Source organism: Fukomys damarensis, unplaced genomic scaffold (assembly GCF_012274545.1).
Source record: "Fukomys damarensis isolate Sample0158 unplaced genomic scaffold, DMR_v1.0_HiC HiC_scaffold_34, whole genome shotgun sequence".
Taxonomy (NCBI): Eukaryota; Metazoa; Chordata; class Mammalia; order Rodentia; family Bathyergidae; genus Fukomys; species Fukomys damarensis.
In genome coordinates this window covers 15,160,873-15,182,047 of record NW_022900946.1, presented here as the reverse complement: position 1 = coordinate 15,182,047, position 21,175 = coordinate 15,160,873, and the positions used below count along the sequence as shown (strand labels likewise).

Genomic DNA, 21,175 nt, shown 5'->3' with positions numbered 1-21,175 from the left:
CCGCGATCCCCTGGATCCCGGCCCCCCGCTCACTTTGGGATCCCGAAACCCTTGAACAAAATGGCGAAACCTAATATGGCCGTTCCGGAGTGATTGACGCCCAAATAACGTTCTCTCTCCCTGTCTCTGTCTCTCTCTTTCTCTGTGTCCTTGTGCGTGCGTTTATGTCCGTTCTGCTTTTTGTCCCCCCTCCCCCCTTTGGATGTTTGTTTTCAGACCGAGTGTGTCAGCAGCCAGGACTTTCTCTCTGGGTTCCCTTCCAAAACGCAGCCACCGCTGTCACCAACCTCTACAAAGGTAAAGATAACCTTGGTGCATTGCTGGTGAAGGGGAGGGGCAGGGTGCGTGTCCTGCGTTCTGACAGTGTTCTCTGCTCCCGAGTGCAGCCGCTAACCTTGAATGCTTTGCAACCTGAGCACCTCAGTAATGTTCTAGCTAGATCAACTGGGGGAGGTTTTGACACCCTCCCCCCTGAGTCAGACCTATGGCAATATGTAGGGACGTTTTCGATTGTCATCCTTGAGAGGGGGCTGCTGTTGGCAACTCGTGGGTGGAAGGTGCTCTTTATCCTTCAGTACCCGAGACAGCCCCTCCCCATTCAGCCGGGACAAACCCAGCTCCAGGGTCTGACCTGATGTGGAGAGGCCACGAACTGGAAGATGGGCGAGACCTGCTTCTCTTAGAAAAGACATCAAGAGAAACAGTTTTTCTGGGACAATCTCAGGGAAGATTCTTGGGTCAAGCAGCTTAGAGCATGGTGTGCATTAACATCTGCTCTTCTTTACCGATTTCATCATATTTTCTTTAGTACGCCCTTGTTGCTAGGAAATCTTTTTAATTGATGTATATGTGTTACCTCTTGGTGCCTTCTGGGGTTCATTTTTCCTCTTCTGTGATGAGGAGAGATGTGTTCAAGTAATTGTTCTTTGCCCATTGAGCTCTTGCCAACGTAGGTTTAGATTTTGTGCCTTACAGATAGGGAAGATTGGGAAATCGGGGTTTGATTTTTGCCAGGGTTTTTATAAGAAAGAAAAAGCTTTGGATCTGACTGATAAAAATGTAAACGCTTCAAGAAACTATTAGGAGCTGCTAACAGTAATGGAATTTTGTGTGATTCACAAATATCAAAATAGATTGAAATGGACTCTGCAGTAATATCTCCTTGATCTTAGACCTCTGTTTTTGTTTAAGAATATGCAGATGACCAGGCGAGGTGACACAGGCCTATAAACCCAGTACTCAGACTCAGACTGAGGCTGAGGCAGGAGGATTCCTGAGTTTAAGGCCAACCTGGGCCACATACTGAGTTCAAGGTCAGCCTGTACTACAGAGACTTTGTCTCAAAAACCTAAACCAACCAACCAAACAAAAAGTATATGCAAAAAAGTGGCAACATTCTGTAAGATAGTCTCTTTGGAGACTTCTTGAATAGACTATACTTTTGAGGGAAGAGTTTTTTGTTTTTTTTGGTGGGGGGGGTGAGGTAGGGTCTCATTGTATAGGTCAGGCTGGTCTCAAACTCATGACCATCCTCTTGTCTCAGCCTCCTGAGTCATGCGGGGCTGGGGGGAGTAATTTTGAGAACTGTTAAATTGGTGTGAATAAGAATGCTAATTTAGGGAATGAGGAACTAATAGTGCCCCCTCCTTGAGAAAAGAGAAGCATGGTTTAAATGGTTGCTCAGTGGTCAGCTTTGATTTTTTTTTTTAAATTGTGGCTGAGTTTCATATATATGTATGTATATCCATTACCGAATAAATTATCTTTTTACACCATAGTTGCTTCTCAGGGTCTTTAGCATTCTCTTTGAAGTAGTTCTAGGGAAATAATACTTGAGAAACTCAATTTTTTACAGACTCATGTTTTGTGGAATACATATACAGTAAAAATCACTTTTAAGAAACTGTAAAGTATAGTTTGATTTTGGCATGTACTTCTAAAAGACTGTGTGTATCCCCCACCTTGTCCCTGGCAGCTGTTGATCTTACTGCAGTGTACTGTATGTAGGTTTCCATTGAGAGTTTATGGTCTGTATCCTTTTGTGTTGGTCTTCTTCTGCTTAGCATAATGTTTTTGAGGTAGATTCATGAAGTTCACACTTCAGGTATTAAAGTGCATTTTAATTACTGAGTAGTATGCTCTTGTGTGGAGGTACAAGTACCAGGTTTATCCTTTTGCTTTTGTTGCAGTTGTTTGAAGAAGCAAGGGAAAGCAGTATATTTTTAGTATTTTCTGTGTGCCAGACTCTTTAGCTATGTACGGTACGAATATAAATGTCTTCTAGTTTTGGTGCTGTTGTGTATTGAATAGATCATTTCTCTCTAGGATTTAGCAGTTTTTTATACTTGATCTTAGCCAAAAGGCTGAGAAGCGAAACTTAGCAACTTTTTAGTAATGCTAACTCTTTTTAAAAGAAGGTAGGTAGGTTTAGAAGCTGAATTCTGAAATAATCCTTAATTTGACTAGTTCATTTGAAATTGTGTATACTAGTTTTCTTTGTTCAGAAAATTAAATCAGGAACATAAATTTTAAGTGTTACTTGTAGTTCTTGGATTGTATAGTCTGTTCTAGTGTTTGTGTTTGTGTGTGTGTGTTTTTTTTCCTTAGCAGGAAACATCCCTTCTTACCTAATAGAATGGATAAATTGTGTTCTGTGGAATTTGGTAGTGGTGGGAGAGCTCTTCCTATCTTTTTTTTTTAAATAGAGACAAGGTCTCACTAAGTTCAGGATGGCCTTGAACTCACAATGTACTCTAGGGTCTCCCAAGTGGTGGAATTATAGGCATGCAGCACACCTGCTTTTATTCCTGTTTGTTGTGAGGAAACTAGATAGTACTCTGCAGATCCTTATACCCTTCCTCCTTTTCAGGGTGTAGTCTTTAGAGAACAGAAGTAGAAATATAGGAATAATATAATGCTTTAAATAGAGCCAGTGAAATTAGCAAGGTAGTGGCATTAGGTAAGTTTTTCAAAGTTATGATGAAATAATTTAAGTGTAATTTACAGAGGGGAAGATTTTGGGGGATCCTTTAAGAGGGAAACACATTTGTATTTTGTGTATGTGAGCACTTAATCAGGCAAGCTAAAAATGGCTCGTTTTGCTATTTGGGGATTGTTTGGCACTCATATCAGCCTCTTGACAATTCCTAAAATCAGCACATAGGAAGGTCAGAATTGAGGTAAAAACCTAATAGAGGTCTCCTTTGAATTGCCAGTGGATTTTTGAAGAGTAGAATGTCTGGTGGTTGCCTCCAGTAGAAAAGTGACTGGAAAGAGTTACAAGAGAATATAAGTTGGCATTGTCCTTTCAGTGGAAACAGGATTCAGTAAAATGGAGCGCATGGACCTCCTACTTAGATAACAGGGATCACACTTGGCTTCCTTTTTTGGAAAGGAGAAAAATCCTGGATGCTGGTTATGGATTTGAGTAATCCAAAGAGGATGGTGTTTCTTTGCCATTGTTGGGTCCCTGCCTGAGTGTGTTTTTTGATACCTTGAGCCAAAGAAGTGAGTGAAAAGTTAACTGAGGTGGTTTTAATCTAGTCACAGTTGATGCTTACCCAGGAAATACTTGGCTGAGTCTGTACTTCCCCCTCCCCTGTTGAACCCAGGACCTTGTGTATGCTAGGCGTGTGCTTTTTTTTCTTTTTCTGGTATGAGGGATTGAACTCAGGACCTTGCACTTGTCAGGCAGGCAGGCAGGCGTGGAGCTACCGAGCTATATCTCCGGCTAGGCATGCGCTTTCTACCACTTAGCAGCACCTTTAGGGCTAGATTTGTTTCTCAAATACACCTATCATTTCTTTGTCTCTTTATTCCTCCTAGGAAAGCATTGTCTGCTTCTGAATGCTCCCTAGAGTTGAGGGTGGTGGTTGTCCTTCAAGACAAGGATATCCTAGGTAGCCTCACTGGGCAGCCTGAAATGGGAGCTGGTGCCTCATGGAGCCAGTGCTCGACCATCTCCCCTTGCCCCGCGCACTTTTGGTATTGAGATTCAACCCTGGGCCTTCACACTGATCTGCATCCCCAGCCCTTGTTTTATTTTTCATTTGGAGATAGGGTCTTGCCAAGTGCCCAGGCCTGGCTTGAACTTGTGATCCTCTTGCCTCAGCATGTACACTATACCAACTTCATTACTTTTCCTTCTGATTTTGGTTTTTTGAGACAGGGTCTCACTGTTTAGTTGAGACTGACCTGGAACTCACTGTAGCCCAGGCTGGTCTCCAACTCACAGCAATCCTTCTGCCTCAGCCTCCTGAGTGCTGGGACTACAGGCATGCACCACCACACCTGGCCTTCTTTCTGTTTTTTTAAGACAGGGTCACTGTGTAGTTCAGACTGGCCTTGAACTCACTACATAGCTGGGATTGCAGGCGTGTCACCACCCCAGCCTTCATTACTTCTCTTAACAGTTTTCTCAGTTTTTTAATGTTTTTCTTCTTGTTTTCTTTGGCTCTGCATTTTAGCAGTGCATTTGAAGTGTTGGTTGAATAGAGCTGAGAGCTTTCCCTTAATACTGCACACACTAAAAGCTATTTCTGGGAATCTCCTAAAACAGTGATGGTGAACCTTTGAGAGCTTTCAGTATAACAAAGCCCACAGGGATGCTGTAGGTTTGCCACCCTACCCTAGAACATCACTTGCTGCCAGGTGTTTGCTCTCTTAGAACAGAGGCCTAGCTTCATTTGTAGTCAAGGGTGTTGGAGTCTATGGCCAAGTCATCTGAATTTAGACCTTGGTGCTGTTAGTTGTGACCTGGGTGGCTCTGGAGGCATATTGGAGCCAGGTATTTTGCTTTTGTGCTCCTTGGTTTTCTTAACAAAGTGAGCTAATGCAGTGCAAGCTCTTAGTTTTATGACTAGCATACAGTGGTTCCCAAGTGTTGATTGGGTTAATGGTCAAAATTTAACTATTTTTTTCATGTTTTTTACTATAGGCAGTATTTAATGTGAAGGGAAATAATTACAGTTTGTTTTTTGTTTTTAAATTTTTTGTGTTGAATAAGCTTTATGTTATATGCTTTTCTTCTGTACCTTCCTAAAAGGGGAAAACAGAGTTGACAGGTGAGAAAAATAGTGTGATGTCAAATTTGTTTCCTACTATGTTGTTTCACTTGACTGTGGCCATTTTGAACCTACACAGAAGCTAATGGTAGACTGATCATAATAGAAATTGATGGATCAAGTGGATAACTAAACAAAAGAAGAAAGCATAGAAGGAGAGAAAGCATAGAATCAGAGATAGATGGCACTGGATTATTACTCTCCATGGTAGAAAAAATTATTCCTGTGCGTTGAAACTGTTAAATACATTAGTGTAGATTGTAGTTAGAAACTCTTAATATTTGTTTTTGTCTTCATCTTCAATTATAAGAACAATTAGCCCCAGTCTTTTTTTGTGTTTTTGATTGTTTCTGTTTTGAGACAGAGTCTTGCATAGTTCAGGCTGCCCTTGAATTCAGTTATGTAGCGCAGGCTGGCCTCGAACTCCCGGCAGCCTTCCTACCTCAGCCTCCTGAGTGCTGTGAATACAGGTGTGTACCACCACACTTGGCTAGCCCATCATTTGTAATGTCCCATTTGTAGATTTAGTCTGTAAATTGTTATATAGAAGGTAATAATTTTCTGCTGTATAACTTTTCTGTAAAAAGGATATTTTGTACTAGGCATGGTGGTGACACATGCTATATCCCAGCTACTTGGGAGGTAGAGGCAGGAGGAGGATTGCAAGTTGGAGGCTACCCTGGGCAATTTAGTTAAGCTCCTGTTTCAAAAAGAGGTTTGAGGTTGTTAGAGATGTTGCTCAGTGATATAAAGCCTTTGTGTTCAATTCCCATTTGGGGTGGTGGCTGCGGTGGAGTCCTTAAGTGGGGAGGGTATTTGGCTGTGGGACGAGTCAGGCTGGCTGAGTAGTATGGACTCCTTTCTAACTTGGATGCTGCCAATAGGGGTGGATTTAATTTGGTGGCTTGGGCTCCTGTGCTTTGCAGTTCTCTCCCCTTTGCACACAGGTATGTTTGTGCATGCATGTGTATACTTTGTGTTCACTTTATCTTGGTGGTAGAACATGAAGCTCACCTCATGAGCTCACCTCTTGTAATTGTTCCCTGAAGCTTAGAAGAACCCAGTTTCTTGCCCAGAATGGACTTTTGGATCAGTATCTTAATCAGTACCTGTGAGGGGATACACAGATTAGTTTAGGAGTATGCTACCTTTTTATGCCCGTGGAGCTAGTGTGGCACAGGATTCCCTCAGCTTGTGCTTGGCTCTCCAAACAAAAACATTTGAGAACCTTGTAGAGAGGGAAGGACAGGGATTCAAGGATGGGCAGGCAACACATAGTGGCTGTGTGTTGATACCCTTGGTGGATGTCCTTTGTTCTGTGTGTTAGGTGAAGAGTTAAGTTCACATATAAGAAGTGAGAAGGTAGCGTTTAACTTTCCACCAATTAGGAATACACAGACCTTATCTTCTTAACAATTGGAATAGAATTTTGTTTTGGCTTTGACTCAGATCCTGTTCCTAATACGACAGTACACTTTTTTGCTGGGCCAGACTGGATGATTAAATTTAAGTGCGATCAGTGTTTTGTAAAGAGTACTATTCCTTAGAAATGTTGCTCTGATTTAGAAATGTGCTCTAGTGACTTATAGATTCTCAAGGAGAATGAGAGTTTCATTTGTTGGGGAAGAAATAGCTTGCAGAAGAAACTTTCACCCAAGTTTGGAAAAAGACCTTTGAGCCTTACTTCCTTGTTTGCAAAATTGGAATACCTTCTCACCTCCTCTTGTGAGATTCAGGAAATGTGCTGGACGTGGTGGCACATGCCTGTAATCTTGGCACTTGGGAAGCTGAGGTAGGAGGATGGCTGTGAGTTTGAGACCAGCCTGAACTACATAGTGAGACTGTCTTAAAAAAAAGAAAGAAACATTGAATAGTTCAGTGGTGGAGTACATGAAAGCTCTGTGTTCCATCCTCAGCACCAGAAAACACAGCAGTTTGATTAATTTTGTCTGCATGTATCACTTAAGGTTCTGCATTTGTTTTTCAACTCAGTATGATTCTGTGTATTCCCCTGAGCACCCCCCCCCCACTGGTGGGAAGAATAAACCTAAATTTTTTTGACTCCAATTTTAGATTTATATAAAGACATTAAAAAAATTAAAAAAATTAAACATGGACATCTATTGTCACTCTTGCATGAATAAGTTTTTTTTTTTTTTAAAGCTTAATGTATTTTGGTTAAAGGTTAGATTAATATTTCAGTGCACCTGGGGACTCATTTGACCTTCAAGTTTATGACCCTTTTCCAGAATGGCTTTGATTTTGGTAAAATAGTGTTGAAGCCAAGATTGTCTCACAGTTTCTGTATTCTGGTGTTTTGGACTAGGGGCCAGTGCCCATAATTCCAGACTTTGGGTGTCTAGTTGCTAGGGTTCAAATGTATTCAAAGCAGTGTTAGGCCCAGAGCCTTCATGAGGCTCTCTGTGCATGTCTGTATGGTTATTATTCATTGGACACTACACTGTCCAGGAATTATATTAAAATGTCTCTTTAGCTGGGCTAAAGGCTGAGGCAGGAGAGTTGTGAGCCAGCCTGTGCTACAGATTAAGACCCTATCTGAAAACAAACAAAAAAATAATCTCTGCATGCCTAAGATTTCCCAGTAAGTATGCAAGTTTCTCCTACTTAGTTGAGGGTTTGAGGAGGGCTTTACTTTCAGCCAACAACTGTTTTAAAAGTCCTACCCATAAGAAGTATGCTTTGAATGTGTTAGCAGCAATAGGAGACTTTCTATATAGGGAAGTAACTGAGTTATTAATTTTGTGATAAATTGGACTTGGCTTATGTTATTAATGGTACCAAACCAAGTTATGCTCAGGTCATGGGAAAACATACCTGAAGACCTGAAATGTTATATCTGCTTTTCTCCTCTCATTCTTTCAAGTCGGTAAACTCCTCCCCCTCCCTTTTTTTGAGACAGGATTTCACTGTGTAGTTCAGGCAGGCTGTGAACTCACTGTGTAGTTCTGGCTGGCCTCCTGCCTTAGCTTCCCGAGGGCTGGGATTACAGTCATGGGCCACCATGCCTGGCTAAAATACCTGATTTTTATCCAGCTCTTAGTTGGTTCTGATGTTCAGCTTGGTTAGAAATTCTGAGATGAGATGATTGGTGAACTGCATAATTTTTAAAAATAATTTCTTAAAAGAGACTGACAGTTCGTGTAACTTGCTCCCTTCTAAACCAGTATGTACTGAGTGTTCCAACGTGAGAGCATTAGCCTCTTGTGTATCTGACTGTTGGGACTGCTGCCCTGTCTTGTCCTGTGTCTCACCCCACAAGGACCAATCAAACCAGGGCCTCGGGCGTGCTGGGCAAGTGCTTCCTGCTGAGCTTCATCCCTAGTCCTGTTTGGACTTGTTGTGTCCTCAGTCAGAATCACCTGAATCTCCAAGGTCTCCCCCCCCCCCACAGTGTAAGTTAAAATAATCACCTCATATGGTCCCTTGCCTAAGGTGTTTTGTTTCTGGGGTTACTGGGGGTTGGATGGAACCCTGGGAACACTCAGTTTCATCCATAGCCTTCCTTTTTTGTTGCACTGAGAATTAAGCCCAGGGGCGCTCTACCACTGGGCTGTATCTCACCTTTTTATTTTTTATTTTGAGGCAGGGTTTTGCTAAGTTGCCCTTGTGAGACTTGCTCTTGTATACCGGTTGCTTCAGCCACCCTCAGAGCAGACCAATTCTTTTTTCGTATTTCCTTTTGAGACTTGCAAAGTTGCCTGCACTGGCCTTGAGCTTTTGATCCTCCTGCCTTAGCCTTCCAAGTAGCTTGTATTCCAGATGTGTTGCCCACCTTTTTTAAAAAATAATTTTTAAAATTTCTTATATATGCATTTTCATTTTAAAAATTTTATTTATTTGTTTTTGCTTTCTGAGGCAGGGTTTTTCCTTGTAGCTCAGGCTGGCCCGAACTTGAGGTGATTCTTCTGCCTTAGACTCCTGAGTGCTGAAGTCACAGGTGTGCGCCCCCACACCTGCCCTAATTTTGTTTTTTATAGACAGGGTCTTTGCTATGCAGTTCACGCTGGCCTTGAACTATGTAGCCCAGGCGGACCTTGAACTTGGGGCTATCCTCCTGCCTCAGCCTCCTGAGTGCTGGGATGGTAGGCGTGGGCCACCATGCCTGGCCCTTCAATTTTTTTTTTTTTTTTTTTTTTTTTTTTTTTTTATTTTTTTTTTTTTTTTTTTTTTTTTAATTCTAGCCATACCTTCATTTAGCTCTGGAAAGATAAAATTATGTGTTTGGAGACAAATTTCCCCAGTTATGACTGATTAAAAATGTTTTTAATATAAGTAGGGTAGCTTTATAAAAACCTTATTTCTTCTAGGTTTGCACGTTTTACCTCTAAGCCCATATAGGGTTAGCATGCTCAATGACTTGATTTCCCTTAAATGACTGCTGTTCTTTCGGAATCATTGAAGATCTAGATATGACTGCTGTTCTATCGGAATCATTGAAGATCTAGATACGGCTTTTCAAAGTTACCTTAGGTTTATCTACCCTTTTAAGGTTGACTTTCTGAAAGACTTCTTTTACGGGACAGAAAAGTGTTGTACCGTTTTGTCCTTATAAATGCTGTTTACCTTTAAAATGGGGTTTGTGCCTGCTTTGTGGATGATGAAATGAGAAATCAGCAGATACTGATTCATTTTGTGTGACTACCATTATCTAGTATGAGACTGCAGAAATGACTTCACTTGACCTATTTTTAATACAGCTGCAAGATTAGACTGATCTGCTTTTTCACAATTGTGGGAGGGAGGGATGGATGGATGGATTGATTGGTGCTGGGGATCTAACTCCAGTCCTTGTACTTGTGAGGCAGGCGGCGGAACCTCTGAGCTAAATCCCCGGCCCACAGTTGTGGGATTTAAATGAAGAAGTTGGGAATACACTCTGTGGCTTACCACAAGTTCTCAATGGATGTTGAATTCTAGTCCTAGTCCTTTTTATTTTAAAGTATTTTTAAGAGAAATTCTCACATTCAGCTTCTCATTTTTTTATTCTTTGGCGATAAAGACAGGCCATTGGCCAAGGAGTTCTGCCTGTGCACCTGTACCCTTACCCTTTATTTCAGAGGTGGAGGTGGGAGACGTACTGGAGATTGAACCTAGGGCTTACTGAGGGCTAATCACATGCACCACTATGGAGCTACACCTCTAGCCTTTTTCTCTTTCCGTTACTGGGGATTGAACTTGGGACCTTGTACTTGAGAGGCAGACAGCGGAACCACTGATCTTCGGGGGACCAAGCTCTTCATTCGTTGTTTGACTATTTTTCTTTTTGAGTCTACTCTAGATGTAGCAGACACAGAATTAAAATAATCACAGCCTGGAATGATAATAGATAATGTATCTCATTGATTTTTTTTGTTGTTTTTGAGACAGGGTTTCTCTGTGTAGTCGGGGCTGGCCTTGAACTTGTGGGGATCCTCCTACCTCACCTTCCAAGAGCTAGGATTACAGGCATGCAACACCACGCCTGGCCTTACCATTCCTTTTATAGAAGGTCTAGGGATAAAGATATTCTAATGATTTTCTGCTAGCCCAGCAGCTAACTAAAAATAAATTGCAGTGACTTAAATTTTCAATTTTTTTCCAACTAGATAAAAACCACTAAAGGGTGGGAAATATTTTACTGAATTCAGGTTCAGTATATAGGAAGAATCTAGTCTGGGGAGAATTGTAAGAAAAGGGATTAATAATGAGGTACAAAAAATTGTTCAAAATTAGAAACAGTGGAAATAAATTCAGGGAAGTGAATGAAGCTCCTATTTTTCATGTCGTATAGAATTGATTTTCCCTTGTTACTTCTAAAAATGTTTGCTGCAGCCTTGTGCATTTCTAACTCTTGGCGCTAATAAAACTGTCAGTAGGTGTGTGTCTCTGAAATGACAGGGTAAATGCAGGTGAGCATGGCCCGAGTCATGTGCAGTATTTAGGCATCTGTTGAATGGTGTGATTCGTAAGAATTCACTCTTCTGAAGGAGAGTGATAAGGCCTAGTGATTAAGGATCCACAGGGTGTGGACAAAATTCCAGTTCTTCTGTAGGTGCTGTGACCTTGAAGGAGTTAACTCTCCATGCTCAGTACCTCAGTTTCCTCACTTGTAGTAAGGAGAGAGTAGTAATACCTGTGAAAAGGTAGATGGTTACTTTTCTCTTGAATCTTAGTAAAGCAGTAATAAACACTTGATAATTGAGCTATTTTAAATAGTATTAAGTGTATTGCCTTATTTTAGATAATTTGGTAATGATAAGTAGCCCCTCTATCTATAGTTTTGTTTTTTCTAGGACTATGTATAAATTCTGAATTTAGACCACTAAGATTAAATGTATAGTATTTCTAACACATTTAAGATTAGTAAATTAAAGATTTAGAGGCCTTATATTAACAGTATAATTATATTTAGTAACTTGTGAAATGATTTTCTGTAGAAGGGAATAGTATGGCTCTACTGATCATGTATCTTTTTTCGTTTTCTTTTTTCCTAATAGAAAGCGTGGATACCCATCAGCGAAGTTTTGATATTGGAATTCAGATTGGCTATCAGCGACGCAATAAGGATGTGTTGGCTTGGGTTAAAAAACGCAGAAGAACTATTCGCAGAGAAGATTTGATCAGCTTCCTGTGTGGAAAGGTTCCTCCACCACGAAACTCTAGAGCTCCCCCAAGACTGACTGTAGTGTCCCCTAACCGAGCTACTTCAGCGGAAACTAGCTCCTCTGTAGAGACTGATTTGCAACCCTTCCGGGAAGCCATAGCTCTGCATGGTAAAGCCGTTTAAACATATTTCTTTGGAAAGATGGTTAAGAGTGTGCCTGTGGACTCATTTCCATGTTTAGGCATAGATCCAGATAAATTGTCTGCTTTTTGTCTATTACAGTAAATACTCTAGTAATGTTTGAACTAGAATGTAAGTTAAGGGCAAATTTTGACTGTCAGCTAGGCCATCTTAAAAATGTTTTTAGAAGGTTAGCTCAAGCATATTGATGTTATAGTAACAGTGTTTCTGCAACATTGAGTAGAATTTGTTGCTTTGCATTATATGATGTACACTCTTACTCTTCTGAGTTAAGGAAGTTCTGTGTTTTAAGAATTCTATTGCATTTGTAGCTGCTTGGAGGGCAGCCTGGTCCATGAGAGGCAAGTAAAGTGGGTAATTGTTGGGTTAGTTCTCAGGAACTGAGAACTGCTGTTGGCACCCTTCATTATCTCCTTTGCTGTAGAGGATGGGCGTTGATGACCAAGGGTAGAGGAGATTTGGAGGTCCATTTTCCTCTTTCCTGTGACGTCCTTCAGGCCCTTCTTGCTTTGATAGGATGATAAGTGCAGCTTGTGGGCAGATCTATCACTACCTTCCCAGGCTAGGCCTGGCATCAGCAGGCCTTCTTGGATGAGGGGCTTTAGGGTTACAGGAGAAGCCTGAGAAACACTGTCAGGGATAAGTCTCTTGTTGCTTGTTCTCTAATGCAGACTTCCATGTAGAACTGGGGGAGTTGTTGTCTATATGGCAACATACAATATTGCAGCTAAGAAAAAGCAACAAAATGAGAATTGATTGAAGCCAAGTTGAAAACATGGATCAAAGAGATGATTAAACAAGAAGTAACTACTGAGAGATAACCAGTGATTTAGATCATGAATCCTGTTAGAAATTAACATTTGTGGGCCATAGAGTAGGTCATCTAAAAGTTAACCTGGTAATAAAAATGTGGCAGATAACACATGCACATGGGCACAAACACATGTGATCTTTTACATCATTGAAACTTTAATGCCTATAGAGATTTGTACTCTCTTTTGGCATACCTTGACTCTTTCCTATACTCCTAATCAGAATATGGAGTTGGAAAAAGTACTTTTGTTTTTTGAGGCTTACAAGTTTATGGCAAGTTAAAAAAAAATTACTCTAAGTAAGCCCGGGTTACATGGATACAGTATTTAAGACTCTAGACTTATTTGTAATGTTAGAATAGTTAAGCTGTTCAGAACTTTTGAAACTCAGGCAAAAATATGTTTGATCTGTTCCTACTGAATTAGAGTTTGAAATTTACCCCTTAAAGTTTGCAAATACAATTAACAAGAGATATGCAAAGTTTTATCAGATTGAGTTTATGGTAGCATGTCTCGGATTTATGACTCATTTCATACTTATTTTTTTCTGTATCATATTACTGTTTTGTAGAAATATTTTTAAGCAACAAATGCCAGCTTGTTATAAGATCATAATGCTCTTGTGTACATAGTAAAAAAGACAAGGCTAGTCCCGTGCTTTGGGAAATTACTCTAACTCCCAGCATATTTTTTTTTTCTTTTTTTTTTTTTGAACTTTGGGAATTTTAGTGATGATGTAGTTGCACAAGGGACTATTTGTAATTTTGACTTAACATTTAAATTGTTAAGAGTTTTAAAAAGCTTAAATATAATACTTTGTTGAAAAATATAATTTTCCCCAAAATGATTTATAAGAGCACTAATTCGGTAGACAGAAAGTACACTTTATTCTTTGGAAGTCATACCTATAATTTATGTTGTTAAAAGTCAGTGCTGGAAGAAGTAATAGGGCCTCATGAAAGAGTCTATAGAAATGAATTGCACTGAGCTTTATGCTCCAGTGGTTTTGAGGAACATAAGTGTATCGAGGAGAATACAAATGTCATTTGGATCTTTAAAAAAATTTGAGTTGTAGTAAGAACATTATTAACTAGTATTGTAGATTAACTACCTTATGTAAATTGAAGTAAAAACTGTTAAGGTGATCTTTGAAAATGTACTTGGGAACATCTTACTGAGGGTAAATACTAAGCCAGAATTCAGTTTCGCATGTAATTTTTAAAAAATCAAATCTGTAGTTTAAAAGTGAGTTCAAATGGAAGTTTTTGTAGTTCTACATGAAGAGTGAGTCTAAATTCATAAAAGTTTTGTAGAACAAGAGACATGGGAAAGAGAGTATGTTGAGGCAAACTGGAGTGTATAATTAAAGCAAACATCACGTTTTCATGTCCTATATAAATAGGACAATTTTCCCCTATATTTTTTAAATCAGTTCCTAGACAACCCACCCCATCAATATCCACCAGACACACCCATAGATCCCTAAAGTGTAACAATTTGAAGAAAAGGCAAAGACAGAACGTTTGCAGAGATTTTCATGTACACTAGGTGTCACAGATGAGTAAGATCTGGTGTTGGGTAACCCTCACTAACCTTAACCCCCACTTTAGCAGGAGAGGTTTAGATAAACAGCTTCAGTCAAAAGTATATCAATGAATGGTTATGAGAAAGTTTCAGTCAGAGCTCCTTTAATGGCTAGGAAGGCTTAAGACTAATCCAGTGCTTTATTTTTGACCCTGGCTATAACATGTTGTTTATTTTCTTTGTAGTATGATTGGATGTTAGAGTTATAGACACATGAATTGATTTTTGTCATTTCCTTGTCTTAACATTGCGAATTTACAGAAAGCCAAATTATCAACTTGTTTTTTATGTAAACAGTGTTTTAGGTGGACTAAATCACCTGGACTACATTGTAGTTCTCTGCCTACCTTTCCAATGACTCTTTTAGTAGCCTTTTCTCTTTCAGAGCCTTTTCTTTTCTGCTGTTTTGGCTCTGTCTTCCTTTAGGTTCTTTCATTGACCTGAGTTATATGGCCAGCTATCTAGCCCTACCTGCTGCCTTCGGTAGGTAGGCCCTGTAGGATCATCTCTTAGTTCCAGATGGCTACTTCTCATTTAAACTTTCTCTCCAGGGTATCAAACATAAGTGTCCTATACATATTTGTCTCAATATGGTTCAAACCAGAATTTACCTTCTGACCCAAAAACAGCAAATACATGTCATTGTTTATAGCTATTCAGCATTCTGTACAATCTCTAGGATAGATAAGCCAATAAAGAGTGCATTTTTTTTTTCTCTTGAGGCAAACAGGTTGATTTATTCTAATATCTTGAAGGTGATGTGTAAGATATTCGGGGGACAGAAAGGAGCATTTCAATAGTGCAGGTTAGTATGGGCTGAGGAATGGCCCGCTGGAAGAGCTGAGCTTGGGCTTGGGATAGTCTGTGTTCTTGCTTCTCATTTCTGAGCTGACTTGGTCATCAGTCTCTTTGCTTGAGTTTCCTAGATCTACTGGAGCAAGTGCAGACTCAGCGGGGTTTTCAAGGCCCTTGTCTTGACCTGGGGCAGATAATCCTAGCCATAATGTTTAATTGTTTGAATAACTTCATGCTCTCCTTACAAGCCCTCATACCGTAGCTCTTCATCCTGGAAGATAGATGAAAAACCCCTTCCTGACTCAGCTTTTCTCCAGTTTTTCCTTTAGTTTTTCTCATTTGCAGAGTCTTCCTTGAATAGGGCTTCCGTTTACCTCCATGATTGTCTTTTGGCTGTTACTTGAGCAAAGGCCCTTTCTTGTTCCTTTAGGCTTTTACATAGTTTAGCAAAATATCTGATACTGTTGTATTCATAGTTTACCACGGGTTAACACAGAATTCTGAAAAGGGAAAATTGCACAGTGAAGACTGAGAACCTGTGTAAAGGGTAATAATTACAGTCCCCAGATGACTACAAGTAGAGAACACTACAAGTAGGGCAGAATGTAACCTGTGTGTCTAGGGGTGCTACAGAGGAATCTTGTGTTGGAACAACTGGGGATTTGCTGGGACCTGAGGGTGATACCATTAGAACTATTCTTTTAATGTGTACTTTGTACTATGGTAAAGGAAGTCTCATTTAGTCTTTACCCATACCCTGGGTTATTGCCATTTTATCGACGAAGGCCCATTGGTTAAGGTGGTGCAGATTAGTAAGTAGTAGAATAGATTATCTAGATTTATGTGGCTCAAAAATGTATCCTCTTCACCATTTATACCACCATGTTTGTTGGTTTAGGGTGTCTTTACTCCCACAGCGTCCCTTTCTTGGTATAACTTAGGGTTGGGGTAAGAAGAGGATTTTAGTTAAAGACATTAGGATCTTGATGTCGTGGTGGTACATGCACACACACCTGTAATCCCAGTGCTCAGGATGCTGAGGCAGGAGGGTTGTCATGATTTCAAGCCAGCCAGGGCTTACACAGAGAGACCTTCAAAAAAAACAAAAACAAAAACAAAAAAGATACATGAGATTTGTGTGTGTATAGAGTGTCATGTCCTGTGGGGCCTCTCCCACCCCCATCTGGATAAGCAGGCTTGAAGATGGATGATTTGGGACTTGCTGTGTCCTTGGCTTGCATGGTTGCAAGAGTACCCAGGCTTTGCCATAGGCCACATTCCCTGTATAGTCTTGGACAGTATGTTTTAACCTTTACAAGCCAGTTTCCTTTGTGGCAGTGATGGCATTTTGTTTATAAGGTGGTATGGGAGGACCTCAATGGATCACCTAACCTACCACATGACAGTGTGTTTATCCTTGAGGAAAGGAAGATTGCTGGTTAGAAGTCCTGCCTGTGAGTGCCATGCCCTCTTTGCCCTGTGGCGGGCCACGTGAAAAAATAGACCGATAGCCCCAGTTTCATGCTCCTATATAGTCTTTGAAGAGCCTTCTTAATTCCCTATTTAAATTGGCCATATTTACTCCAGAGAGTAAGTTGATTTTAAACTTGATTGTTACTAAAATATTGATTGTCAAGATTTTGAGCTTGTTTAATGTTGATAAACTGATGAAGTTGGTTACAATCTCCACTTCATAGAGAGAGGCTCTGACTTAGCTTCCCCAAGCTAGTGCTGTCTAGAAAACCTTACATTTAGGTCTCTTCTCTTTGTCCTGAGTTCTGTTGTCATTGTTAGGATTGATTGGTGGCAAAGGTTGAGTAAGAAGGGGCGTGTTCTCTGTGGCAGAGCCAGGTAGCAGGTGTTACATGTCACTCACTTGATAACTTCATTCAGAACCTCATATTCATTGTCATCTCATATGTGGTCTCTACAGCTTGCTCACCCTGTCACACTGTCCCATAAAAATCAAAGATACTTAGTTTCAGTTGCAGCCAGTGACAAACAATGACATTCTTGACTGCAGTACTTGGAGTCAACCTCATTGGGACTGGGTTATCTCTCTATAAAAAATTACACATCGTTTCAGATTCTGAGGCCTCTAACATGCAGGTCTGGTGACACCGTAGGCACTGCTTGGTGGGAACCGTTGCTGTCACTGGCAATTGGCTTTAAGATACCATCTTCTCAATTTTATGTTTCTCTCAGGTTGAAAGCAGATTTAAGGCATACTTAGGGACTAGTGGGCTGTTACATTTGATAACACAAGTGCTGAGAAGAACTTGCATTCTTAGGCCTTTAATATGACACTGGAGAATTTCAAAAAGCAAAGAATCTAAAAGGAAAGATATTTATTTATATTTTTGAGGTAAGGTCTTACTACCTGGCCATTCCTCCTGCCTCAGTTCTCCACCCCGAATGTTGGGACTATAGGCACAAATTTGAGTGTGGTGATGCTGGGGATCCAACCCATGTGGAGAATCTTTAATTTCGGCACTCAGGAGGTTGAGGCAGGAGGATCCTTGGGAGTTCATGGCTAACCTGAACTACATAGCAAGACACACTCCCACCCACCCCCACCCCCAAAAAGAAAAAGATGAAATTACTTTAGGAGTTAAGACAGCAGTTCCTTAGTATTGAAGGCTGAGCACTTTTTGGTTTTGAAAGCCCTTTGTTTTCTTGGATTCGTTGTTAAGAAGTCTGATTTCTGCATTTAAGTCCTGCTGACTGTGTAGTTGGTATTAAAACAAAAGTGTATTGTCATTCTGTGTTCCTTCTTAGAGCCCATCATTTACTGAACACTCTGCTTATTGAAAGCAGAGGCAAGTGACTAAAAGATAAATAAGTAGTCTCAAGAAGTCTCAGGCCTAGTAGAATTCATTAGCCTAAAGTATTAGCCCGGTAATTGGGTTGAGGTACAGTGTTACTGCTTGGGCGATTCATAAGTTCTGTTTCTTGTATTTTTTTCCACTTGTGCCTGACAAAGTCTGTGGGCAACATGGGAATTAATCGTTGGATCCGAAGAAGCTGGATGTAGGACCCTAAAAGAAAAATGTAATCAATTTAAAAATCAGGTTTGGGGGGGGTCATGTGTGTTTAAGGTCAGAAAGTAATTTTTACCTAGAAATGGCTACCTTCTTAAACCCACAGTTTATAGAAAGCTGTGATTTTTTGGTATCCTGAACCAGCTTATCTCATCTGAGTGCAAGCTTTTGTAGTGCTAATTCCGCCCAAAACATTCTTTGCAGTGTGCCAGAGTGATATTGAAGGGAAGTTACCAAATTTGTGAAATGTCTTTTCTGATAAAACTGCCTAGAGAGTTGATATTTAGTTTGTTTAAGGCGGAATTTGCCCTTCCTCCCTGTCCCTCCTCTGTCCCTTACTTCAGTATAGCTTTATGTTTAGAAATTTCTCTAACAGCTAACACAGGTGGTTAGGCTAAGAATTCTGAAACTGATGGGATAGTCTAGAAGAAGGTCCTTGCAGTTTTCTGTGGCTGGCTGATTGGAACCAGCCTGTGGGGGTTTAGTCCATCCATCTTTTAGTTATTTTCTCCTTGGAGGAAGCCCATACTTGCAGTGGTATGTGAAGCACAGTAGGTTTTAAGGGAAATGCTTGCTGAAAGTTGTAGTCTGCATCTTGAAATAAACAGTTGATGGCTTTTTAGCAGTAAAATGTATCTAAAAAGCTTACTTGGAAATTAAGATGTAAGAGATTAATGTACCAAAGCCATCTCTTAATTGCTTAAAATTCATTGTAGCATTCTAAAATCTGTAACTAAATTTCTTCCAAGGCTGGAATTTTTAAATTGTGCCTTTTCTTCAAAACAGCCTCTAAGAACAATTAAAGCAGTTAAGGTAGCATTAAAATTTTTGATGGAAAGTTGGTGTTTTCTGTGTATGAAGGTTAGACATTAAATACTGAAGTGTCTGGAGGTAGGAATTTAAGCATCAGGGTTGCCTTGAATCTGCGATAAAATTTTGTTGGACCTTACTATTTTTTATTGCAGTGAAGAAAGAGGCTATGTAGTTGTCACTCCTAAAAGCCAGTTTACTTTACCTAGGATTTAACTAATCTACGAATGGCTGTGATATAGTTTTACATCTGAATTTAATTTTCTTTGACTTAATAAATATTAATTTCTTGGAAAATTTGCAAATTTCCAAAAAAATAAAAAATTCAGTAACTTGTGATTCCATTACATAGAGATAAATGCAGTTAAATGTTTGGCACATTTTCTTTTAGTCTTTTTCAATGTATAAATATTAAAATTATTTCATAGTTGAGATCATTCTGCATATATGGAAACTGTATTTTGCATTTTTTTCACTTTTAACGTCGTGAGCATTTTTTCCCATGGCATTGAAAACTGTCTTTGAAAATGGAAAGCATTTTGGGCTGTCAGCATAACTGAAAATGTTTTCTTGGTGTGACACATGTATCTTTGTAATTGGTTTGATTTAGTGTGCTTTGCTTCAATAAAAATTCAGTGTTACATTTTACAGATTGGGGTGGGGAGTGGTATCTACTTCAAATGACCAAAATCTTTTAGTAGAATTCCTCCTTAATTGATTATACTCCCCTGGTACATCTGAAAACACTGTTGACACTGCAACTGCTTGCCTGGCACCTCAGCACATGCCTTTGAGAGTGCTGCACATCTGGATAGTACAATGCATTTCCAAGGCAAGAATGCCAGTACTTAGGGCTTCCGGACAGGAGGTTACCCACTGTGTTCCAGTTGGGTTTTCAGATTCCCCCTTTTCTCCGGGAGACGGTAACATTGGTGCAGCAGATCTGCAGAGGGCCCTGAACTGTGCTGGTGGATCAACAGTGTGCCTTCTCATCTTCAGGGCTAGCCCTCTTCACAGGGGCACAAGGTGCCGGGAAGCCAGTAGTGTAGATGAGGCCTCAGGCCACTGGCTTCTGGACAAGGCAGTGAGATTGACTGAGCCAGCGTTTGCTTTCTCTGCCTGTGTGTGACCTAACTATGTGTTGGGAAACTGGAATTACATGTAATGAATTTGCAAACAGCATTTTCTTATTACCCTAAGCATGGACTTGAAATGACAATAATAGCTATGTGCTGCTTTTAATAATTTGCCATGTAACTTGGATTCCTATAACCTGGACTGTAAACTTGTTTTAGCTCCAGTGGGAGTTTTCAAAGTATGATTAAATCATCCTAAACTTTTTTCTATTTCACTAATTTTAAATGAATGCAGAAACTTTAAAATTGATGAGTTAATATATCTTGTATTAAGCGTTTGAGACTTCTCTGTCTAATCATGCTACTTACTTGTTCTACTGCTTTTTGTCATTTGATATTCCCATAGCCCCTTTGAAAAAGTGTTTTTGGTAGAAATTAAGTTGTATGCCCTCTGGACATACAACTTAGTTTTTTAGTTCTGAAGCATGTTTAGATATTCTGTACTTGTATAGGTCTGATTGTTCATGTGGCTTAGCTAAGGTTTTCCAAAGCATCTTTAGTAGCTGTCATTGGTTTATAAAATAAAATTTGGGCTGTTTAAAATGCACTTATTTTTTGGTTGTTAATATTTTTTTTGACACGTGAAAAGTTTTGGGGGAAGATAAATGAATCAAACTTTGAAAAGATTCTCACAGCTGAGAGTAGGTAATAGGTGTAATGTTACCCATTGTGATTTTACTTGTGTTATTAAATCAAACCTTAAGTCCTACACCCAATGGAGGAAGACTAGTTTTCTTAGAAATTACTGGGCAATTTTTAAATTGGCCAAACTGATGCTTAACATATTATCTTTCTTTCTTTTTTTTCCTTCCCTGTACTGGGAACTGAACTCCGGACCTTGCCCTTGCGAGGCAGGTGTGGTGCCACTGAGCTAAATCCTCAGCATATATATATATATACACACACACACACACACACAAGGAAGACTAGTTTTCTTAGAAATTACTGGGCAATTTTTAAATTGGCCAAACTGATGCTTAACATATTATCTTTCTTTCTTTTTTTTCCTTCCCTGTACTGGGAACTGAACTCCGGACCTTGCCCTTGCGAGGCAGGTGTGGTGCCACTGAGCTAAATCCTCAGCATATATATATATATACACACACACACACACACACACACATACACA

General features: G+C 39.9%; 1 protein-coding gene across 1 annotated transcript in view; it reads left to right on the top strand.

Moving 5' to 3' along the window:
- Nucleotides 1–22: 22 nt before the first annotated feature.
- Nucleotides 23–21,175, top strand: part of CUNH16orf72 (chromosome unknown C16orf72 homolog) — a 26,354-nt gene continuing 5,201 nt past the window's right edge. The window contains exons 1-2 of the mRNA XM_010644183.3: nt 23–297; nt 11,561–11,836. Of these exons, the coding sequence (XP_010642485.1) occupies nt 165–297; nt 11,561–11,836 (409 nt within the window). The 5' untranslated portion in view covers nt 23–164. The remainder of the gene's footprint in view (nt 298–11,560; nt 11,837–21,175) is intronic.